Source organism: Columba livia, chromosome 7 (genome assembly GCF_036013475.1).
Source record: "Columba livia isolate bColLiv1 breed racing homer chromosome 7, bColLiv1.pat.W.v2, whole genome shotgun sequence".
NCBI lineage: Eukaryota > Metazoa > Chordata > Aves > Columbiformes > Columbidae > Columba > Columba livia.
The window spans coordinates 17290598-17311560 of record NC_088608.1 but is presented as its reverse complement, the minus strand read 5'-3'; the positions used below and the strand labels follow the sequence as shown (position 1 = coordinate 17311560).

General features: G+C 49.2%; 1 protein-coding gene across 5 annotated transcripts; it reads left to right on the top strand.

Moving 5' to 3' along the window:
* The first annotated feature begins 109 nt into the window (after positions 1-109).
* On the top strand, positions 110-19722 carry STK11IP (serine/threonine kinase 11 interacting protein). 5 transcript variants are annotated; one of them, XR_010473831.1, is made up of 25 exons: positions 110-340; positions 502-648; positions 2682-2756; positions 3083-3178; positions 4064-4171; positions 4379-4450; positions 5343-5472; positions 5658-5761; positions 6383-6472; positions 7509-7550; positions 8042-8209; positions 8509-8590; positions 8698-9063; positions 9245-9435; positions 10352-10462; positions 11242-11437; positions 12902-13396; positions 15005-15120; positions 15312-15409; positions 15601-15779; positions 16031-16115; positions 16585-16667; positions 18188-18414; positions 18735-19295; positions 19387-19722. XR_010473831.1 is itself a non-coding variant. In XM_065069608.1 (24 exons), the coding sequence occupies exons 1-24, from the start codon at positions 125-127 to the stop codon at positions 18873-18875; spliced, it is 3588 nt and encodes a 1195-aa protein (XP_064925680.1). In that variant the 5' UTR covers positions 110-124; the 3' UTR covers positions 18876-19722. The 5 variants fall into 5 exon arrangements, 4 of the variants coding, with proteins under 4 accessions (XP_064925680.1, XP_064925679.1, XP_064925682.1 ...); XM_065069608.1 differs by having other exon boundaries at positions 2712-2756; positions 18735-19722; XM_065069607.1 differs by having other exon boundaries at positions 18735-19722.
* The last annotated feature ends 1241 nt before the right edge of the window (positions 19723-20963 follow it).

The window sequence follows — 20963 nt, the reverse complement described above, 5'->3', positions numbered from 1 at the left end:
GGCCGCCCCCGCTTACCGGTGGGGCTGCGGGGCGCTCCCCCGGCGGCGCGGGGCAGCGGCGGCGGGGCGGGGGCCAGGGGGCGCGGGCCCCGCCGGGCGGGAGGGGGACGCTGGGGCGGGCTCCATGGCAACCGGATGTGAGCGGCGGCGCTCTAGCTGCGGCGGCCGCCTCGTTGTTGCGGCGGAAGGGTGCGTCTCTGTGGTAACGCGGAAGTGCGAGAGGCCGGCGGCGGCGTGGGACGGGAGCGGGAGGGCCGCAGTCACCGCCGCTCGGCCTTACCCCTGCAGATGGCGGCGGAGACGCTGGTGCACGGCTTGGCGCGGCTGCTGCAGGACGCGGGTGAGTGGCGGCCGGCGCGGGTCCCGCTGGGCCGGCCCGGGGTGAAGGCCCTGGTGTGGGGGCAGCAGCGCTCACGGCCCGGCCCGGCCTTCCCCTTCCCCGCAGGGGACCTCGTCCTGGACGGCTCCAGCACGCTGACGCTGCTCACCCCCACCCTGCAGCACCTCACGCAGGTCTTCGAGCAGCACCTGGGCTCCCGCAACCAGAACCGGGGCTTCGTGGCGCTGCCCTCGCACCCTGCCGAGACTGCGGCCATCCTGCAGGCGCAGTTCCTCTTCGACGTCCTGCAGAAGACTCACTCCCTGAAGGTCCGTACCTGCTGGGGCCGGGGATGCTGCAAGGCTGGCCAGTGGCAGACACAGCTGCCAGTGTCAGAGTGGCCTCCTTTGGTGCCCATATACCCCGTCTTACGTGTGTGCTGTGTGGGTCTGGCAGCTCCCACAGGGCTGTTGCGTGGAGTCGTAGTCCAGCATGACAGTGTGTGGCTGCTTCCTCTAGGATCAGCCATGCAACTCAGCAGAAAGTTTTGCAGAGTTAAAAACAGGGCCAGCAGGAGCTAATTATGTTCTGACCTTGGTAGGGTGTTGACATTGTTGGGAAAATGATTATTTCCTGAAATGCTTGAGCAATTCGGGCAGTATCTGGCCGCTGAGCACCGCTGAGTGCTCCCTGAGTGGTGACTGATCTGCACGAGGCAGCAGAGCAGTTGGACATTGGGTACACCCCCTACTCTGAGACCTGCTGCTTCGTATCTCTGAGTTCTATGTGCTCCTGCCTGGGCAGTGGTTCTGGTTGATCTGTTTCACAGCATGGGACATTGCTAGTAATGTGTCCTCGTTAATTTTAAGAAGGTTGTGAAAAAAAAAAAATAAAAGTACAGAGCTATGGATTCTTCCGAGGGCTTTTTGAAATGTGGCATGTGTTACAACGCTGCACATGATTCTGCTGCTGGGAGGATAGTAGAGGTGCAATGGGCCCGAAAGGGGAAGGGGAATTAGCAGCAGTTCTTAGGTTCCACAGTGGTGCTCAGGAGGTGTTGTGGCTGAGCGTTGCAGCCTGCAATGTCTTTTTCCATATGAAACAGATTGGAGAGATTGTCTGAATGTTGTTAGGAGGATTTTGTAGTGGTGTACTGAGGGTAGAGACTGGAATGGGTCTCAGAGCCTGTGGAGAAACACAGATCCTCTGTCAGGAGGAGGTGTGCAGGGATGCTGCAGTCAGGAGGATGTTGTGGTGAGGGCTTGTGTTAACCAAAAAATGGGCTCTTTCTGTAACAAGTCTGTAAGGTAGGGGAGGCTACCTGTTGTGGTGCAGTAACTGATTTGCTTGGAGAAACTAATAATTTATATCAGCCTCATCAGATTCTTAAGACAGTGGAGGGAGAGGAGACGGTCAGGACACAGAGCAAGAATGGCATCTGAAATAAACTACTAAAATTGATCATCAGAGCTTTCCAGTGCAAGCTCCCCCTGCAAATGGTCCTGTTCCACATGCTGTATCAATGCTGGTAGGCAGCAGGTAGTGATTCATTGCCACCAGGGCTGTAATGGTGGAAGCGGTCATGGTGACGAGGCCTTGGGATGTCTGTTCTGCACCTGATGAGTCACTTTGGCGTGAACGTGGATGTAGCTGGCAGAGATGGTCTCTCCGTTTGTACTCTGGTGTCCGCAGTGGAAGCATTAACTGCTTCATTACTCACTTTGAAATACTGTTTATACACTGTCCATAAGAAAGCATAAGAAGCTGGATTTAATATGCTGCTTTGTGGTACATGAACACAGCCTCAGTACCCTGTGGTGAAAGAGCCTGTGGTTGTGCTACAGGAGTCAAAGGAGAGGTTTGCAGGTACTTCAGTTTAATGCTAACAGTGTCTTGGAGACCAGTTCTGTTTTCCATTGTATTTGCTTGTGATTTGCCTTATTTGGCCTGTTCTTGTGAAATGCACAGGCACACCTCCCACCAGTGTGCTAGTTCAGCTCATTTGCTCGATAAACATAGCTCCAGCAGTTAGATTTGTCTTTATTTAGTAGATTTTTTAGTGGTGACTGATCAAGAATCCAGCTGTCAGACCTCGCTGTGCTTCTGAAAGTAGTGAAGCCACGTGGGCAGGGGAGAAGAAAAGGAACTCTGTGGTCTGGCAGACCATGGTCTTGTGCTTGCTAACGTGCTTTTCTCTTTGACCTCTGTTGAACTATGCGGCCAGGAGACAGCACCGATATCAGCGCTGGGAAGAGCTTGTTAGTGAGCAGCTGAGCTGGAGGGGGGGCCTATTCAAGGTGCTGCAGTCAGTGCATCAGCACAAATTGAGGTTGACATGAGACTTCTTTTCTGATTTCTCTAGCTTGTTCATGTTCCAAACTGTGTTTTGCAGTCTGCTGTGAAGATTTTCCCTTTCAAGTCCCTCCGGCATCTGGAAGTAAGTATAGGAGACAGAACTGGCTCTGAGTCTTGCTGCTTGGGTTTTCTTGAGTTAGTTTTGTGGTTGTAGAATGTGTCTACTCCTAAAAACTGGGTAGGCTTTTGTGGCTCCCCTAGAAGGCTAAGTCTAAACTCCAACACTTTGCTCGGGGTAAAGCTTGGATATGAGCAGAGGGAAGGAGGCTCCAGCTTGGATATGAGTATTAGGGAGGGAGGCTCCAGCAGGAAATGAGATCCCTTGCAGAGGTGGGCCTGGGATGGGAGCTCCTCTTACACTGTAGTATTTTGATATATGTTGTCCTTACTTTCTTATCACTGCTTCAGTTGAGGTCTGTACCTTCACACTGCCTCCGGGGACTGCGATTTGTCTATTCTCAGCTGGAATCTCTAACCTGTTGCAAATGTATCAGTACACTGGAGGTGAGTGTCTCTGTGCAGCTCATGGGGAAAATTGCAGGAGAAAACCTGTCTTGATCCTATATCACTTCACCCAGGGGAGATGTGGGATACAACATTAACCATTTTACCAAACCATGTTGCATGTGCCTTTTTCTCCCTTTCCCATTCTGGGGTCCTACAGTGTTGAAGTATTTCATGATTGAATACACATGTACTCTGTGGTCTCCTTTTAACTGCTTGACCGTTCTGCATGTCTAGTTGTTTCCAAATTCAAAAGGCCTGCAGCAGATTGAGGTTTATTCCGTTGTACCTCAGCAGGGTTAAATTAGAGCTAATTGTCAGAGGGAATACTGTACCCCACTGTCTTATCTGCTCTGGTGCCCAGCAGGTTTCTGAAACATGAAGGCAACCTCCAGCTGCAGAGAACTGAGTAGTGTGGGCTGTGTGAGCCGTGGGGCTGTGGCCTTCTGTCTGTGGCACAGGAGCAGCTGCCTGCTGGGGAGCAGGGGCTGCTGGTGGGGGATGTTTTAAGAGGTTCTTTTGTCTGCCAGAGCACAAATCGTTTGACCAATGTGTGTGTGTCTTCTGTGTCTGTGCTTTGATGGAGGTCTGAAAAAGGTTTTTGTTAGCATAAATCTTTGTGCTTAGTGTTCAGAGCCTACAAATTGTAACAGGTTAACTTCCCACTTGAGTGTGGGAAGCAGAAGTATCTCCCCTTCTTTCTAAATATCTAGCTTTGGAATTCCCACTGTCTCTAAATATTTGAATTAGTGACATGAAAGTCATCACCACTCTAGGCAAGGCCGAGTCTGTAAGGCACAATATGCCAGCCTTGTTCTAGAGTAGCTGTTCCCCTGTGTTCATCTGCTGTTACTGTAACAGCTAATACTCCTCTCTCCTTCCTAGGAAATCATTTCAGCATGCGGTGGAGATCTGAGCTGTGCTCTCCCATGGCTGGAATTACAGACTGTGAACTTCAGCTATAACTCGATCACTGCCTTGGATGACTCACTGGTGAGTGGGGCTTCCTTCTTGCATGACTGAGGGGGAGGGAGGAGGTGACCACAGCCAAGAACTGGGCACTCCTTTACTGATGCTGCTAGGTCTGGGTGGGAGGGAGTGGGCAGTGTTAATTTTGCTGGCCTCTCCCAGCAGGACAGGGTTTCCATGCTGCAGTGGAGACATTTGTAGAATCTGATCTAGTATCTTTTTGTCCTTCAGCAATTATTGAATGCTCTGAGAGTCCTGGATTTGAGTCACAACAAGATCCAGGATTGTGAGCACTATTTAACGGTGAGTATCTTGGGCTGAGCACTGGAGTTTCCCTGTATGGAAAGGACACTGTCACAGTGCTGTAATCGTTGACCATGTACTTGCTAGGTGAAGTATAACAAAAGAAACTGGAGATGTGGCCCAGCAGGCATGTGATTTAGAGCCAGTGCTTGCAGCCTTGGAAGTGTTTTCCTGTATGTGCAGCCTCTGAGACAGGGAAGGCAACGTTCCTCATCCACTCTAAGACAGGAGAGTTAGGTGTGTGTATCACTGTGTGTGTCACTGTGTGTGCCACTTGGCTCTCCAGCGTGGCTGAGTGCTAAATACAGAGATGCATACAGTGTGTACTGTACATATAGTCACACATGCAGTATGCACTCCACTGTGGCCCAGACTTCACTCTAATAAGTGCAGCAGGTAGGAATTCTGTAGCCAGCCAGGTGTAGGGCTGTGGAGACCTGCTGTTCAGTTTGTTCGGACTGCTGGTAGCATTTCCTTCTTGTGCTCAGAAATCTCCTGTCAGCTACTTTAGAAAGGTGGTAATCCATCACAGTGGCATGTGTGTCATTCATCATCATCTTTGGAAAGGTAAGGAAGGGCTTCTTTTGGTAGTTCAGTCCTTTTGCTGAGGCAGGGGCTCCAGTCCCTTTCTGTGCTCCACTGAAGTTGATGAGGAAGGAGAAAGCTGCTCCTAGCAAATTTTGTAAAGTTAGATCATGCTGAGTGCCCCTAGACAAACCACTCCAAATGTGAATGTGTAGTCTTGCTGCAGAAATAGTCTCAAGAAACTCACTTGTCAGGTGACGTTGGTGGGATGGAGAGAACGGTAGGGCCTAGTGCCCTCTCTTGAGTCCAGTGTGAGACTTTGAGCTAAGGTCCCAGTTGATCTGGTGCTGCTCTTCTCTCTGAACAGACCCTTACAGAACTGGAGTACCTCAATCTGGCTTATAACTTCCTGTCCAAGGTGCCAAACCTTGGCATCTTCAGTCAGTCCAAGCTGGTGACCCTGATCCTACGCAACAATGAACTCGACAGCATCAATGGTGAGCCCACAAGGGAGGAGCACATCTGGGTTTGAGGCATTTCTCTCTTCCTAGAGGAGGAGCAGAAGTTGAAATCTTGGATACAGCTATTCTAACTAGGGTTCAATTTGAGGGGGAGAGGGGTAGGTGGGAGGGTCCTAAGTTGTATTTTCTAGCATGCTGATGGCTTCTTGCTTTGTTTGCAGGGGTTGAACAGCTGGTGAATCTGCAGCACCTAGATGTGGCCTATAACCTGCTGCTGGAACATGCTCAGTTGGCACCATTGTCCACCCTGCACTATATAAAAAAAGTAAGCACAACACCTGATGGGTTGGTAGATTAGAGATATTATGGTCAGGGGGTGCAAGGTGGCGACTGTGTGGTGAGAAGAAAGTTTTGAAAGATTAGTTAAACTCCTGGGCATTTAATTTTAATGTGGGAAGCTGATGAGGGAGCCTTGGAGAGACATCTGCATTTCAGCATTCGTTTTCAGTGGCCTGTGCTGAAGCTAACCCTTTTCCATGTATTCATCCCCATGTACTTGCTCCCCTTTTCTCTTTTTAACACTGTAAAGTTCAGTAATGATCCTTCTCTGATCCTGTTGTGGATTTGTGTGTTCAGAGAAGGTTGAAGGGTGATAACTGCAGTCACTATAGTGCTTGCAAAGGACTGTACTCTCAACAGTTCTCAGAGTCATTACTGAAAAAGCTAATGATTTAACAGCATGAGTAGGAAGTACTTTAATTTCCTTCTGTATTTGCTGGACAAATTTCCGGAAGCACTGTAAAAGCTTAGTCCTTTCCTGGCTTGATCACCATTCCGCTGCAAGGATAGTTCCTGAGGCAGAGACAAAGCCTGGAGCCTGCGGGCAGATCACGTCAGGGTATAGAATATTGCTTCTAGTAACAATGTCTCTGTTTCCCCTATCCAGCTGCATTTAGAGGGAAACCCATTATGGTTCTGTCAAAACCACCGATCTGCAACCCTTGTACATCTGTCTCCCCGGGCAGCCTCCTCCAATGTGAGTATTACCATGTACTTTCTGCCCCTGCTGTTGAAGGTGTAGGGTGTTTTCACACTCAGGGCAAATGAGGGCAAAGAATTTCATAAACCTGAAAACTTATTCCAGTGGTGTAAGAGTGTTGATTGTTTTGTATGGGTTTATCCTTACATTTTTAAATGGTGTGCCTGCCAGGGCAGACAGACTTGAATACTGATCTCAGGTATGCAAGACCTCAGATCTTAGCACATCTTCACTATCTACTTCATCAGTTTTGCTTACTGATGGTCCCAAAACTTGACTCTGTTCCTGCTAATGACTGTGTAGCTGGACTTTAGAAAGAAGGAGCTCGCTGTCTCGGCCCACTGTGCTTGGTTACATACTCCTTTGGCAGCCATGGCCACCTCTTTCTTTCTCCCCATCACTCTGCTCTCAGCTAGGTGTCAGTCACTGTTTCCCTTGTACCCTGGTGCTTAGGTCGGTTCTTGGTAGTCTGATTTTAAGTAAAGAAGCCAGCAAAGACAGCATTCTGGCGATTTAGCAAAGTAAATTTGCTTGCTATGGATCAGAGGTCTTTCAGAGCTGGTCAGTCTTTCACATTAGTGGCAAATGGCTGGATTCATTGTCTTCAAACTGCATCTTGGAAAAAGCTTTCATGGAGCTCAAGTTACTGGAAGCTAGGTAGACTCAGGCTAGAAGTAGGTTGCAGGTTTTGAGGTGAAAGTGAGTACGTCTCAAAACAATTCATGAGTTGTTGCAGAATAACGTGTCGTACCACTTCCGCGAACTGTCTTGGATATGTTTCTGGGAGTCATAAAGTCTGTAAACAGGAAAAACCGCAGTGGTCCCTTCCGGCCTTATATGCTGTTAGGTCAGGTAGCTATGACTAGAAGAGTGATGGACAGGCAGGAACAGGGTTGTTTCTGGTAGTCTTTGCAGTTTTGTGCCAGGGATTTCAACCTGAGGGTGGCCTGAAAGGGAATAGAAGTCAGCAGATGTTGTCCTGAGTGTGTGCCAGTCAAGTGGAATCTGACTGCAAATGGGTCTCTAATTACAGTTCCTCTTGGATGGGGAGCCACTCTCTTCCTCGGACCTAATGGTAAGTACAATTGCTGTAAACTGATCTTACTGGCTTTGGGAGTGGGAACTCTGTCAGGTTTTTGCATCATCATGTGCCTCATTAAATCTATGTGGGCTGCCTTGACTCTGACGCAGTTAATTTTGGCTCAGCCTGTGCTGATTCCTACTAATTGTGGGACTGGCCAGTATAACTTATTTTGTCTTATGTAGCCTTGCATAACTTGGAGCCTTGCCTGTTTCCTTTTCAGGGACTATCTGGTACTTGACACTTGAATTACATGTCAGCAAAACAAACAGTTGCCTGGTTCCCATCTGCTGTTTTTAAGAAAGGCAGAGATTGAGTTAAATTGGAGTGGTTGTGATAAACAATCCAGTCAACCAGGCAGGATCTGTTGTCACCACTTGGACTGAGATGGTGAGGGGCAGGGAAGTTGTCAGCTTGAGTTGTGGCTTGGTTACCTTGTCTCCCCTTTGCACTCAGCAGCCAACTTTCTCTTCTTTTGCCTTCAGTACCTTCCAAGACTTGTGCAAAGTGTGTCACAGTCCATCCACACTTCTACCTCAGAGAAAACCATGCTGGACCGCAGTGCTCTGGACAGTTCCTGTGCGGCAGACTTCAGTGACAGTCAGTCCCCAGCAGAGAATGTGGCTGTCAGGCGCCCTCGAAAGAAAAGCAAGGTCAGGGACTGAGACGCCTTCTTAACCATGTAACTGTCATTTGGGGTGAAGAGGCTGTCTCAGAATGAAAGCCTTGTGCTATGGCATGCAGTCTTGTACCGACTGTGTGGTGCTGAGCCTCTACTGTGTGTTAGGAAGGGTCTGGGCTTAAAATCAGTCTTGATATACTGTGACAAATGTTTCACAGTGTGCCTCTGTGCAGTTATAGCTATGAACCCTTCAGGCTGGCAGAGCCTCTCATCAGATGCTGTTTTGGTCATTCTGATGCCTCCCAACTATTCTTATCCTGTTTGTTCCAGGGAAAAGTCAAAGTGCGCAGAGCAAGCATTTCGGAGCCCAGTGACACAGAACATGAGCCCCAGCCTTTATCTCTCTCTGCTGGTGAGGCTTGTCTTCTTCCTCAGTAATGCAGCAGCTGAACTGCCACAGTCAGAGAAGTGCTCTGGCATGGTGTCTATTTTCATACTTCCCCAGTTTTCTCTCTGCAGGCCTGGTCCTGCAGCATCAGAAGGAGATGAAGCGCTTGGACAGCTTCAGAGATCGCTTTGGTGTTGACTGGCTGCAGTACAAGAGACACCTGGAGGAGAACGACCAAGAACCTATCATCTGCCGTAGCCATTCTGCAGATGAGATTGTGGGCAGACCTGCTGCTGTGGACTTGCAGAGTGAGAGCTCTGACCCAGAGCAAGGAAAACCTCAAGTATCCCAGAAGGAATCCTCTTCTCCTTTAGATGATGCTGAGAAGGAGGAAGAGCCTGAAGTGCAGCTGGATGAGCCTGTGGAAGAAGAACAGAGAGAAGAAGAGGAGGCAGATGAGCTAATGCTGAGAGAGGAAGAAGAGGAGAAGCCAGAAGGTAAACAAGTCCTTTCACTGCTGTGTTTGAGGGCTTTGGTGGCAATAAAAGAGATGGGTCAAATGTGATATCCCTGAAGCTTTATCGTGCTGCCCAGTATTATGAGACTTCTAAGGGCTTGAGCCAAGCAAACCTGAAGGCCTGGTGTGTGTACTGACCTGTACTCTGTTGTGTTTGGCAGTGGACCTTTGCCAGCCAGTGTTGGTGAGCCAAATAGAAGGGGAGGGGGACCCAGAGCCAGAGTGGATCTTCCTGCGAATCACAGCTAAGCATGTGATTGAGGTGGAGCTGAAAGCTGCCAGAGTCCTCCACAAGCTGGAGCTGAAATGCCTGCAGAAGGTGGAGACCTCTGAGATGAGCTGGAAGAGGATGGTGAGCTGTGCCTCTCTGTGAGCCTTTGGCATCTTACTCCCTGTGTGGGCCAGCATCCTAGATTTGGGCTTCTGTCAGAGTCTCTGCAGGTCTTTTCCTTGCTCCTGCAAAGCCTGAGTACTTGAGCATCTCTTCCACCCAATGCATGTGTATCTAACAGCATCTGTATTGCTTAGAGTACCTGTGATAACGCAGCAGAAGCTAGCACCAATTCTGTTCCAAAGCTGGAGTTTAAATGGTAGCTGGACTTGTTCCAGTATACAGGAATGAGAGACCTTACCATTCACTCCTTGCCGGGATATCACCCTGGCCTTGCAGGACTGTTTGTGGATTGCGCTTTTCCTTAGACAGTGCAGCACTGAGCCTAGCGGGATGTTTAGAAAAGCACTGGGAGCTCAGTGGGTGGTTCTCCATCTGCTCTAGGTGCATGCTTTAGCACTACCAGCCCTATTTTGCTTTTGTGGTTTGTTAGAAAGGGAGTTTGGAATCTACTTTTTGTCATTGTAGGGTTTAACATCAATGTGTGCGTGGATGTGTTCTCAGGCTTCTCTAGTACTGTTTTCACCAAAAGCTCCAACTCGTATTTTTTTTTTGTTCCTGCCCTTGTGCCTCTTGAATGTTTGTGGCTTGACATTCTTCTGACATACCTTTGTGAAAAGGTGTTTTGTTTGAGATGCTTTTTTCTGGAATTTGAAGCTTACTGTTGTCCTCAGCACTCAGGTACTTTATTTTATTTTATTTATTTATTTATGCCGATTTTACCAGGCTCCCAAAAGCTATCAGTTATGGAGGGATACTCAGGGCTTAATTTAGTAAGTGCTTGTATGGCCGTGTTTCAGCCAGTTGCAAACTAATGTAGTCTGTAAACTGAATGCTGCAGCCTCCTTCTAGAACTGGCATTTTCTGTCTCCTGCAGGACCTGGAGCGAGTTTTTCCTGTCCTCACGTTGCATTTCAGCTACATTCGCAAGGACCGGCAGAAGCGCAAATATGTGGTGCTCGACAACTGCCCGGAGCAGTGTCTGCAGGTAGGGGAGGCTGGAGGGGGCAGCCTGGGGAGGGCGCATTTGCTACTGGAAGACACTGAATTCTTCCAGGCAGCATGGGGCCCCTGTTCTCTGCTGCCCTGTGGCAGCTTGTGCTTGGCTTATAAGCTGAGGATTCCTCCTGCTGCACAAATGACCTGTGGAGGGCCCTGTGAGCATGGCCATGGGTGGTGGAGCTCCTGGAGCATAAAGGTGCTCTCAAGGAGAAAGCCTTGCAGTTTTCTCCCTGTTGGGAAGAAAAGTTAGTAGTCAAGTTAGTGCTCCTTACTTGTTGTGCATGTCTAACGTAACGTTCCCTGGGTGCTGAGTGATGTAGTAGCCTGTAGTTATCCCTCTGGGTAGTGAGTGTCAGTGCTATGGCAGCTCTGGTCTGCACAGCTGCTGTAGCAACTCCAGTCTTCAATCCAAGCATTTTCTTGATGTACTGTTGTTTAAGTACATTTAAACAAGTTGTTACAGAGAAGGCACAAATAGATGGCACCTTTGAGACCAGAGTTCCAAGAAGAAACAGTCAATATGTAGATACAAGGCACAGACCCGCAAAAACAGGTTCTCTTGGTCTTCTGCAGTGAAGCTCTATGCTCTTTGCAAGTCTCGCACAGACTGACTGTGGTACGCTGTTAGCTGGAAAATGGCCCTGCACCCCCTGCACTCTGAAGTGCTGTAGTGAGGCACGTGAGGAAACTTGATGTCAGAGGCTTGCTTTTATTAGGACGGTTATAGCTGCCTGCTAGCAGTCTTCCCTGTGCTGCTACTTCTAGTGTGTCCTTGAAGTGTTGTCCCCAGCTGTTGAGGAGAATCGGCGAAATCAGGACCAGGAGAAGGGATCCACAAAGCTCCAGTGTCTGAAATGCAAGCGGGAGTTTTCACAGTCCCTGGCTCCCTGGCATCAAGGTCCCTATCCTTCAGAGGCTGATGATGCCAAAATCCTGGAGACCCTGGTTGCCTCAAATCAAGGTAAGATGTAGTGCCCAGAAGAAGGATGCTTGCTGATGCCCAGGCAGACTGCCAGAATGGCAGCTGCAGTGCAGAGTGTGGAATGTATAAGTGAGGGTGATGCCTTGGCTGTACTGGAATTGAAACCTGTTGTGGGATATACTCTGACTTAGCCCACTTGGACTGGGAAGAGCCTGCCTTTTTCACTGGCAGAAATAAGTGACAGTTTTAAGGTTAAGCAAACAGCACCCCTGTTGTGTGTGGCCTGAGGTCTGGGAGAACACAGGGGTGCTGGAAACTGGAGATGGCCCACATAAATCTGAAATCTGGGAGAGACCTTAAAGATCATGTAGTCCTGTTGAAACTGTGGTCAGTTCTGCCACAGAGATTAATTTGTTTTAAAGAGCCTTTGCTAATGGAGGCTTCAGGGGAATCTGCTCCAGTATTTCAGGTAAAACTTTGGCTGTTAAAACAACTGGAACCCTAACCTAAGTCTCAATGGCTGTGATCTTAAGCCCACTCTTTCTTCTCCTATGGGGAATGATTTATTCCTTTCTTTGTACTTGAGGGCCATTGGTGTCCCCTGGTGACTAGTCCTGTCTTCTGTCCTGTAGACTAAATAAGCTCAGCATACTAGATAATTAGCTTGTCAGTGGTCTCCTTTGTCCTCTTTCCCATTTGTCCACATTTTTCTTCAGATGTCTGAAAATAGATGCGGTATTTTGGCTGGGACATGGCTAGTGCTGAATAGGCATCTTCTGATTGCTGAGATTTTCAAAGCTCAGTTTATATTTTAAGTGGGAAGTGCCCAGCCTTAGCTCAGAAGATGCTGCACATTTGATGAAGTGTCCTGGGATTGAGTACTGCTCTGAGGGCAGAAGTCCCTGCCTTGGTGGCAGCGCTTTCTTCCACCCCAGGATACTTTCTCCCCTTGCCCATGGTAATGGGAGTCCCAGGATCCAGCTGTGAGCCTGCTGTGGTATGGGTGAAGGAAGCATCAGGAAGTGGGGGTCAGAAAGGATGAGGACAGCTGGAGAAGGGGCATGGCATGGTTGTGGTTTGGCTGGCCAGGAGGATACACCAAACTGGGGACAGAGGTGGCTAAGGGAGGTTGGGTTGACTGGTCATGGACTTGGGCTTCAAAGGCAATGGGAGCACTGGTGGACATGAAGTGGAGGAAAATCATGAGACAAAGCCCTGATGTAGTTTTGCTTGCAACTACAGCACTCACTGGTCACCCTGAATCTGAGCAGAAGTATTGCAGGTGGATGTTGGTACTGATTTTCTTGTTGATTTGTGAGGGGAGGTGTTTAGGATATGATTTGAAACAGAGTTACTCAACAAGCTGCTCGAGTCGGATTATAACTGTTGTCTGCTTTGAAAGGGATGGTTTGTGGTTTTCAGAGAAAAAAAAAAAAAAAAGCCAAGTCCTGTCGGGGGAGAACTGTTCTGGCTTTTCTTTATCCCTAACAAGATCTTCCACAGATGCTTCAGCAGCTGGTGAGCCCATAGCCTGTCCCAGTTGTTCCAGTGACCATGTGGTCATCCTGCCTTCAGAGGTGTGCTCCAGCACACCTTTGCCACCTGGCCCCGATAGCACAAGTGAGGACCTGTCAGACTCTGTCCTGGAGGGAGGCAGCCAGCAGGAAGGCCCAGAGGAAGCACCTGTCCTGACCAGTGAGAGTGGGAAGTTCTACATCGGTGGGGAGGACAGCTCGGAGATGGATACCAGCAACAGCACCAGGACCCCAGAGCTGAGTGGCGAGCATGATGGCACGCTCCCTTCCAGCTCCCGCAGTTCAGATGGGGGCTGCAGGAAGAAGGAGCTGGGCATGAAGAGCCAGTACTTGTCCCTCAGCCACACAGACACCAACGGGGGCAGCTTGATGGGCAGCTACCATTACAGCGGCTCTCACGGGCCCACTCCTTCCCAGCTCTCTTTGAACTCTGAGTCCGAGGAAACATGGAATCTCAGTCCCCGTGAGTATGTGGGAGCTGTGCAGGGTTTAGGGGTTTGCACAGTGTGGGGCTGGGCTTTATCACTGGTGCTTGCAGGGTGCACCACCTCCTGTCTAATGGGGAAGGGGGGGTCATTTAGCATGAGTGGCAGCAACTGTGGTTCTTGTGAGCAGAGTTTTTTGTTCCCCCTTCTGTTCAATCGTCATGCCTGAAGGCAGGGAAAACTGAGTCAGCTCCTAATCTCTGGTATTGCTCAGACTCTGAGTAACAGGGTCTTGGTCTGGGAGCTGTCCTGCTCGGTTCCAGACACGCTTTGTTCCTGTGGCACCAGTGAGCTGCCAGCTGTAGCATTACCTGTGGACAATTTCTCTGTATTTATTCTCTGGCTTATGTGCAGTGTGAGGCTGGTGTGTTTGAACGAGGCTCTGGTTAGTGGATCTACAGTTACTTGTGCTTTGCTCCATGGCCTTTGTGAGCTTCAGATGACAAAGCCTGTCCAAAAGAAGAGACTGTGTGCTGGCTGTGTGAGGTCTGTTGTGCAAGATAGCAGTTACTGGGAGGTCCACAGATGCTTTTTGTGAAGGGCCTTGGATTTCTGATGCAGCAGACTGCCTTTTCTTGGGCATCAGCTTGTGATTTACAGAATAACTGAAGAGTAACTGAGGTTATCTCTTCCAGCCCAAGTGGCTCTATTGCAACTGAAGTCTAGTGCTGGTTTGCAAACCCACCAGCTTCTTAGAGACCTCTTGCAGCCCTTCAGGACTGTGCCTCTGAAGAGGAGTTGGTATAGCACCCGTGTTTAGGATTGCTATGTTTGGTCTTGTGCACTTGAAGTATAAGAAATAAAATGGTCTCTTGTTTTGAGTCAAATCACAAATTTAAAGTTGAGCCCATGAAAAAATTCCTGTGGGGAAAAGTTAATTAGTGTAGTGTTTCTGGTGGAGAACAGGCTCTGCTGGGAAGTGTATCGTGGCTGTTGTAGAAATTATTTGGTTATACAATTGCATGACAAACTTAATTATGTTTTTAAGCAGTTTTATTAGTGTCTTCCTCAGTCCCCTTTAACCTTACCACAGTTGAAGTCAGAGTTTAAAAAGCTGACTTGAGCTGACACTAGTTGAAATGGGAAATGTCTTTCTGGCTTTGTGATTAAAGAATTGCCCTCCTGCCAAATTTGGCAGCAAAGCAGTGTCCTCCTTTAACTAAACAGCTGAGCATAGGTTGCAAGGTGGGTTAGACCAAAGCTTTGTAGATCTGAAAAAACAAGTGTTGGAGTTCCCTCGTGTTTCCACATTGAGACCTGTAGCCTGGAGAGTCTTGGGCCCTTTGGCTTGAGACCTGATGGAAGCAGGTGTGCAGAGGAGGTGACACTGCTGCCCTGGTGCTGGTCTGCATGCTTGGGCAGCACCTGGTAAAAAAAAATCAATACAATTAAATTAAAAGGTATTCCCTGAAAATAAAGCAAATGGTTTCAGAACAAATATGAGGCCTTGGTACTTATTTTAAAAATGTTCTTTAAGCTTCACTGATTATTTGCTGCTGTGCTTATCTACAGTCCTGCTGAATAAAGCTATAGCTGTAGCTTTGGTCAGTGGGCAGAGTGTCAGTGCTGCCCTTCACTCTCCTCAGCTGTAAATGGTGTCCTGAACACGAGGGACTTCCGTTGTGTGGATCATCGCCTGAAGCTGTACCTGGACATGGAGGTTTTTGAGGAGAATACTGAGGAGTTCCAGTGCTTCCTCAAGGTGAGCTTCTGCAGCACCACTTCTACAGCTCTTTGGCTGTCCTGCTTGCCACGCTGTGGGTTTTGCGGGGGGGTGTCATCCCAGAGACTGTGGGGTGTGAATGGAGCTGAAGGGTGTTTAAGTCAGTCCTTTCCATGGGTGGGCTGGCAAGGGGCAGGCCAGTGCTATGACCCACCCTCTCTGTGCTCTAGGTGGTCGTGGTGAAGTTTGGCCGACAAGGAGAGTTCCTCTCAGTCCTGGTTGCCTCTGATCTCAAGATTTATGTGCTGGAAGTCACTGGGGCTATCAGGTGAGGAGAATAGTGGCAAGTGGGACCCTGCAGCAAGGCTGTGAGTGCTGCATAGTGCCAGCCTGTGCTAGCCTTACCCTGGAGGTGTGGTGACATGCAGAGGCTCTTCTGGCAAGCCCTCCTGCTGCAATCTGATGTGGGAGAGGAGTTGGGGCAGCCTGCTGCAGCTGAGGGCTGTGCTCTGTGATTAGGGGACAACCTGCAGACTGGCTGAAGAAGGGCGACTCTCACTACCTGTATGATATTTCCCATCTGGAAGTGGGACTCTGCCACCAGAGCTTGCGAATGGAATTTGAGAACCCGAAAGCCTCATACAATCTACTGATCCGGAACCAAAGCTGCTGTGACCAGTTCCTGCAGAACTTGACATGTAAGAATAGAGCTGTAGGGGAGGGCAGGGGGAAGAGGATTGGAAGATTTGCTCTCGGAGACCTACCAGGAGAGCTGTAGTTGGGTGTTTGTTGGAAATTCACTTCTTCCCAGCTCAGAAAAAAGTTGGGGGAGAACCCCACTTGCATAATAACTTCCAGTGCCTCTCTGTAGACTAGAGAACCATCCTGTGCTGTTATGTACTGTCCTTGGGCTTGCAATAAAAGATGTCTACATTCTCCCCCTCTTTAGATCTCATGCAGGAGCTACCTGCTAAACACAGGAGTAAGGTGAAGGAAATACCTACTGTGGAAATGAATCCTCAACATTGGCTATGGTAAGAACAGCTTCTGAGAGGTTGGGGTATAAGAGGCTGTCTGCTTGTCCAGCAGTGCCTGGGCAGCATAGTGCTCAAAACAGGGCAGCACAGGAGGAGACACCACTGGAGTGGCAGCTAGGCTTAAGGCAGCTGGCTCAAGTACCTACTGCTCAGGGACTGAGCAGGCAAAGGGGTGTCTGACTGAGCAAAGCGGGGCAACTCTGGCTCTCCTGGAGGAGCCTGAACAGAAGAATATAATGGAGGTGGGAAAAGGGAGAGGCATACGGCAGCGTGCTCCCTTGCAAGCAGCATCTGGTTCCTCGCTGGCAAGGTGATAGAGTAACAGGAGATAGCGGAATTTTGCAACATCTAGAAGAGATGGGTCTCTCCCTTCCCTAAGAGGACAGTGAGCAGTAGCTAGCTCACAGCAAACCCAGCCTGGAAACAGAGTGCTTCCTTGATTGGCCTGCCATTGTATCTCTTCCAGGCCTCTGCTGGATTCCAAGACCACAGATTCTGCAGCTGCAGATGACGTTTGTTTCTTCTACCTGTTGGCCTATCTGATCCAAGGTACAGGAGATCTTGGTGACCAGGTGACCCACACCTTGTGCTGTCTGCTTTCATGTTTGTGGTTTTAGTGTACAGTCTGGAAAAGACCAGGGCAATTGGTCCTGCAGCGAGATGGGGCAGGGGTATGGGTGAGGGCTCTTTTCTTAGTGTTGAGATGCGTGGGATAGCAGTGTGTTTTATCCCATAAAGTCAGTGAGTCTCCTAGCCCTTTTTTTAATGTGTGGAAGCCCAGGCTCTAGGGAGAGTAGTTGGTCTTGCACACCAGGTTTGGTGACGACTCAGAATGGTTTCTGAGAAGCTGGAGATTATCTAAGGATTGGATTGTTGCCCTGAGCTGAGGGAAAGCTGAGGGGTCACACACAGCTGTTTTGTGTGACGAGCTGAAAGGCTCCTCAGTTTGGGAAAACAGAAGCAGGTGTCTGGAACCCAAGACAATAGAACAGAAGCAGGTTGCTGGAGCCCATCAAGTTCTGTTCCAGGGCTTGCTGAGAGCCAAATGTGCTAAACCTGGGATTTGAGTCTTCAGTGAACAATTCCAGTGTTGTCTTAGCTTGGGACACTGGAGAAGGTAACCTAGCTGTTAATTACATTCTGATCAGTGAGTTACTGCTCTTGCACTCTTAGTTCACCCTTGGCCATCGGGGAAGTATGAGAGAAGGACAATCAGAAGGAATCTGTGGGCAGGTTGTTTATTGGTCTCCTCAAGCTGAGTAAATAGCCTGTGGGAGGGAGAACTTCAAGTGCATTTTTCTTACTCTGCAATTGTCTCCTTTTTTAGAGTTTGGTGCCCAAAACTGGACACAGTTCCAGCTGAGGCCTCAATGCCAAGTAAACAGGACTAATTAAACATCCTATTTCTGATATTGCTACTAATTCCCAAGAGTGAGATGTGCCAAGAAAAGCAATGTTGCTGTAGCAGCTTGTGATTCCCTATGAACTCAGCCATTTCACCTAGTGATTCCCTGTTTCTGTGCATCTGACTTTTTCCCAAGTTCTCATGCTTTTCATTTGCATCCACTGAAATCAGCTGGATGATACTTATGCACGCTACAGTTTATCAAAACTACTTTGCTTTCTGCCATACTTCCAACTTGGTATTAAACTTTATGTGTGTGCTCTTTGTTGCAACTGCCAGATGTCTGCAGCCAGATGAATCCAGGCCAAAAAAGGCGACCTTTTAGCTGGAGCTGCTGACTTTTAACTAAGAAGTAGTAAAGTGTTGTTTAGGAGCTCAAAGGACTTGAGTGTCTTTTCCTGCCTTACATGAGGACACAGGCTGGACAAGGCTTGCTGGGCAGTGCTCTTTTGTATGTGTGCTCCTGCAATGAGCTTGGATAAGCTGGTCGAGCATGGCCACATTCAGCTACCCTGCGCCCTTCAGTCAGGAAGCTGGATAAAGCTGTTCACCCAGATACTCTTGCTGGAAAGGATTTCCCTAGGGGAGGAATGGAAAGCAAAGCTGGTTCTGTGGTGACTCAGGCTCTCGGCAAAGCCTCTCCTCCTCCCTTGTATCCTTTTAGGGGCATCTGCTTTCCCTGTGACCCTGCTGAGCACTCGAAACATGCTGTTTCTGTTGGAGGAGAATCACCAGTGGCAGGTGCAGCCCTCCTTGGATGAAGACCACGGGGCAGAAATGCCTCCTAAGAGCAGCATCCAGTTGAAGGAGAAGCAGCCGATCAGCAGTATTAGCAATGTCATAACGTATCGCCTTTGTCCTTGTGATATCAAGCTGATGCTTTATGATGAGGTAACCAGGAGGTGGTTACGGGGCACATGAGATGCTGGGGGCTGGATTGTGCTTAGATCCTCTTCTTGCCAAGAGTGTCTTGGGGCTGTCATCTCCCATCCTAACCTAGGGGCTTGCACCGCAGAGGCAGGGGAGCACAGTGCATTGCTGCTGTACAAAAGTCATACAGGGACACTTCCATGTCTGGCAGCAGAGAGAGAGGAGGAGGATATCACTTAAGAATTGGGAGGAACTGGCAGCTGTGCTGGGGAATGGTGGCTTGGGGCTGATGGGTGCTGTCGAGGCCATACCCTGCTCATCTGCCTCCCTCTCTTTCCCAGGTGCTGAAGGTGGAGAGCACTTGGCACATCCGCACAGAGTGCCCAGAGCTCCTGGTAGAGCTGGTGGAGTGGATCCGCAGGCCCTGGGAGGAGATGTTCTCCATCGAGCTACGGACGGCTGTGTACGAGGGACTGGAGTGAGCTTGCCAGCTGTAGGCAAGCAAGACCTGGGAGTCAAGAGTGCTGCTGTGCTGGCCATGGTGGTGTCTCCCACTCCCATCTGACCTTGCTGTCCTTGTCCTGTGGCCTCTGCTTTCTACTCTGCTTTTGCCCCTGGCCCTTTTTGGTGAAGAGGAGGGGAGCACAGAGTGGTCCAGGCTGCACAGTCACTCACTTGCACTGGGCTGGCCATGGGAAGGAGGAGGTGGAGGGCGTTCCCTGTAATACTGCATGTACTACACAAAGTTTTAACTTGGCACTGTCTGCTAGTTTTCTTCAGGGTCATATGGAGTGTCACTGAAGGAAGAGGGGAACCAGTCCAGAACATGTTCAGTGGGACATGCAGTGGTACTAGGCAAGCAGCAGCCCAGAGGCAGTCAGGTGCTGTGGCCTTTCTAGCAGGTATATTTGCTGCCTTCCTAGGTGTCTCAGAACAGATGCCATCATCTGTTGATTTTTTTTTTTTTGTCCTTCCTCTCTGTCTTGTCCACAGCTTCCCTAAAGCTGCCTGCTTCAAACAGGAGCCTGATTGCACAAGGGGACGAGGCATGTTCATGTTGTAGTGTTAACCCCACAGAGAGCCCTTACCTGCCTGCCTGGCAGGGCATGGCTCCATCTGCTGCTGTAGTCTTTCACTGTCACTGAGGAGGGAGGAGCTGTGATCCTCTTAGCACAGAATTGTGTTGTGCATCACTTAGGGGTCAGGACCCTGGTGGGCACTGGCAGGTAAAATTGAGGCTTGGGCTTTTCTGAGCAGTCCAAAAGCAAGAGTCTATTTTAACGTGAGTTTTACTATTTTCTATTGTAATAAAAGCTTATATTTATTGAATTGTCACATTTTCTTTGTTTCATCCTCTTGCACTGCTGTAATGCCTTTGTAAGGTCTTGCATACAAGTTCTGCAGTACCCACAAGGATTTGCCAACATCACACAGGGTTCACTCTTGCCCTCCTGTTCAGGGTGAGTGCTGATGAGCAGCTAAGCTAATCTCCTTCACCTGCCTGGCTCCCAAGCAGCAACCAAGGAACAAGGCCCAAACAGGATTAGATTGACAGCAGGTACTGGTTTTGTTCTCCTGTGACAATTGTCCTCAGGTGAGCATCCTGTGGGCTTCCAGCTCCAGCAAGTTGCTTACTGGCTGTACAGGCCCCCACATTCTTCCCTGTACCAGTCTTTACCTTGTCTCAAACTGTCCTGCACAGAGTTAAATGCAGCTGAAAAAATGCTGCTGCCTGGCCTGGGCTTGCTGTGCCACAAGATCTCTGCACCCTGCCCAGGGCAGAGCAAGTGAAGAAGCCACGTGTGGTGTTTCAATGCAGCTTAAGCTTCCTGTTGGGGTGAGCAGAAATGGACCTGTCACATGGAGGTGCTGCCAGATGAGATGTGATACCCCCAAATGGGACCTTTACTGATGTCTGCTTTTCCCAGGGCACTGTCTTGTCTTGCTGTAAATGTTCAACCCACAGTTTCAGGGCAGTTTTCCCACAGTTGAATCCTTAGTGACAAAACCTCTATGTTGAGGTGAGCTTGAGATTTTTTTTTTTTTTATTCAGTGACCTGATGACTGTTTTCTTTGGATACTGAGCACAGCAGCTCTTTGCAACAGTCTCTACAACATCCAGACTTTGCGCATACCCAAAATTGGTGTCTCTGGCCTCAGCTTCTGACTTGTAGAACACAGGAGGGACTGGGTCCCACAGCATTTCACTGCTCCTGTCTCACCTGGGTATATGAAATAATGTTTCCCTCCCTGCTCAAACCCAGCTATGCCACCCTCAATAGCCTTAGGAGAGCAGGAAATTCTGTTTCTGTACTTTGTGGTGGTCTGAAGGCCACCTTGCCACACACTGTTGGATGCTTTCTTGGAATTGCTGTACTATTAGAATTTCTCCTGTCACTTCTAGAAGCAGTTGAGTTGCTGAAGGCACACAGTGGCTGATATTTTTATCTAGCCTTCTATAGACTTGATTGACAAAATTTATACTGTCTTGAGGCAGATGTCACAATGCATTCCACTTTCTCCCCTATTCCTAAATGGGCATATGGCTGCTGCTCTCTGCTCCTTTGGAG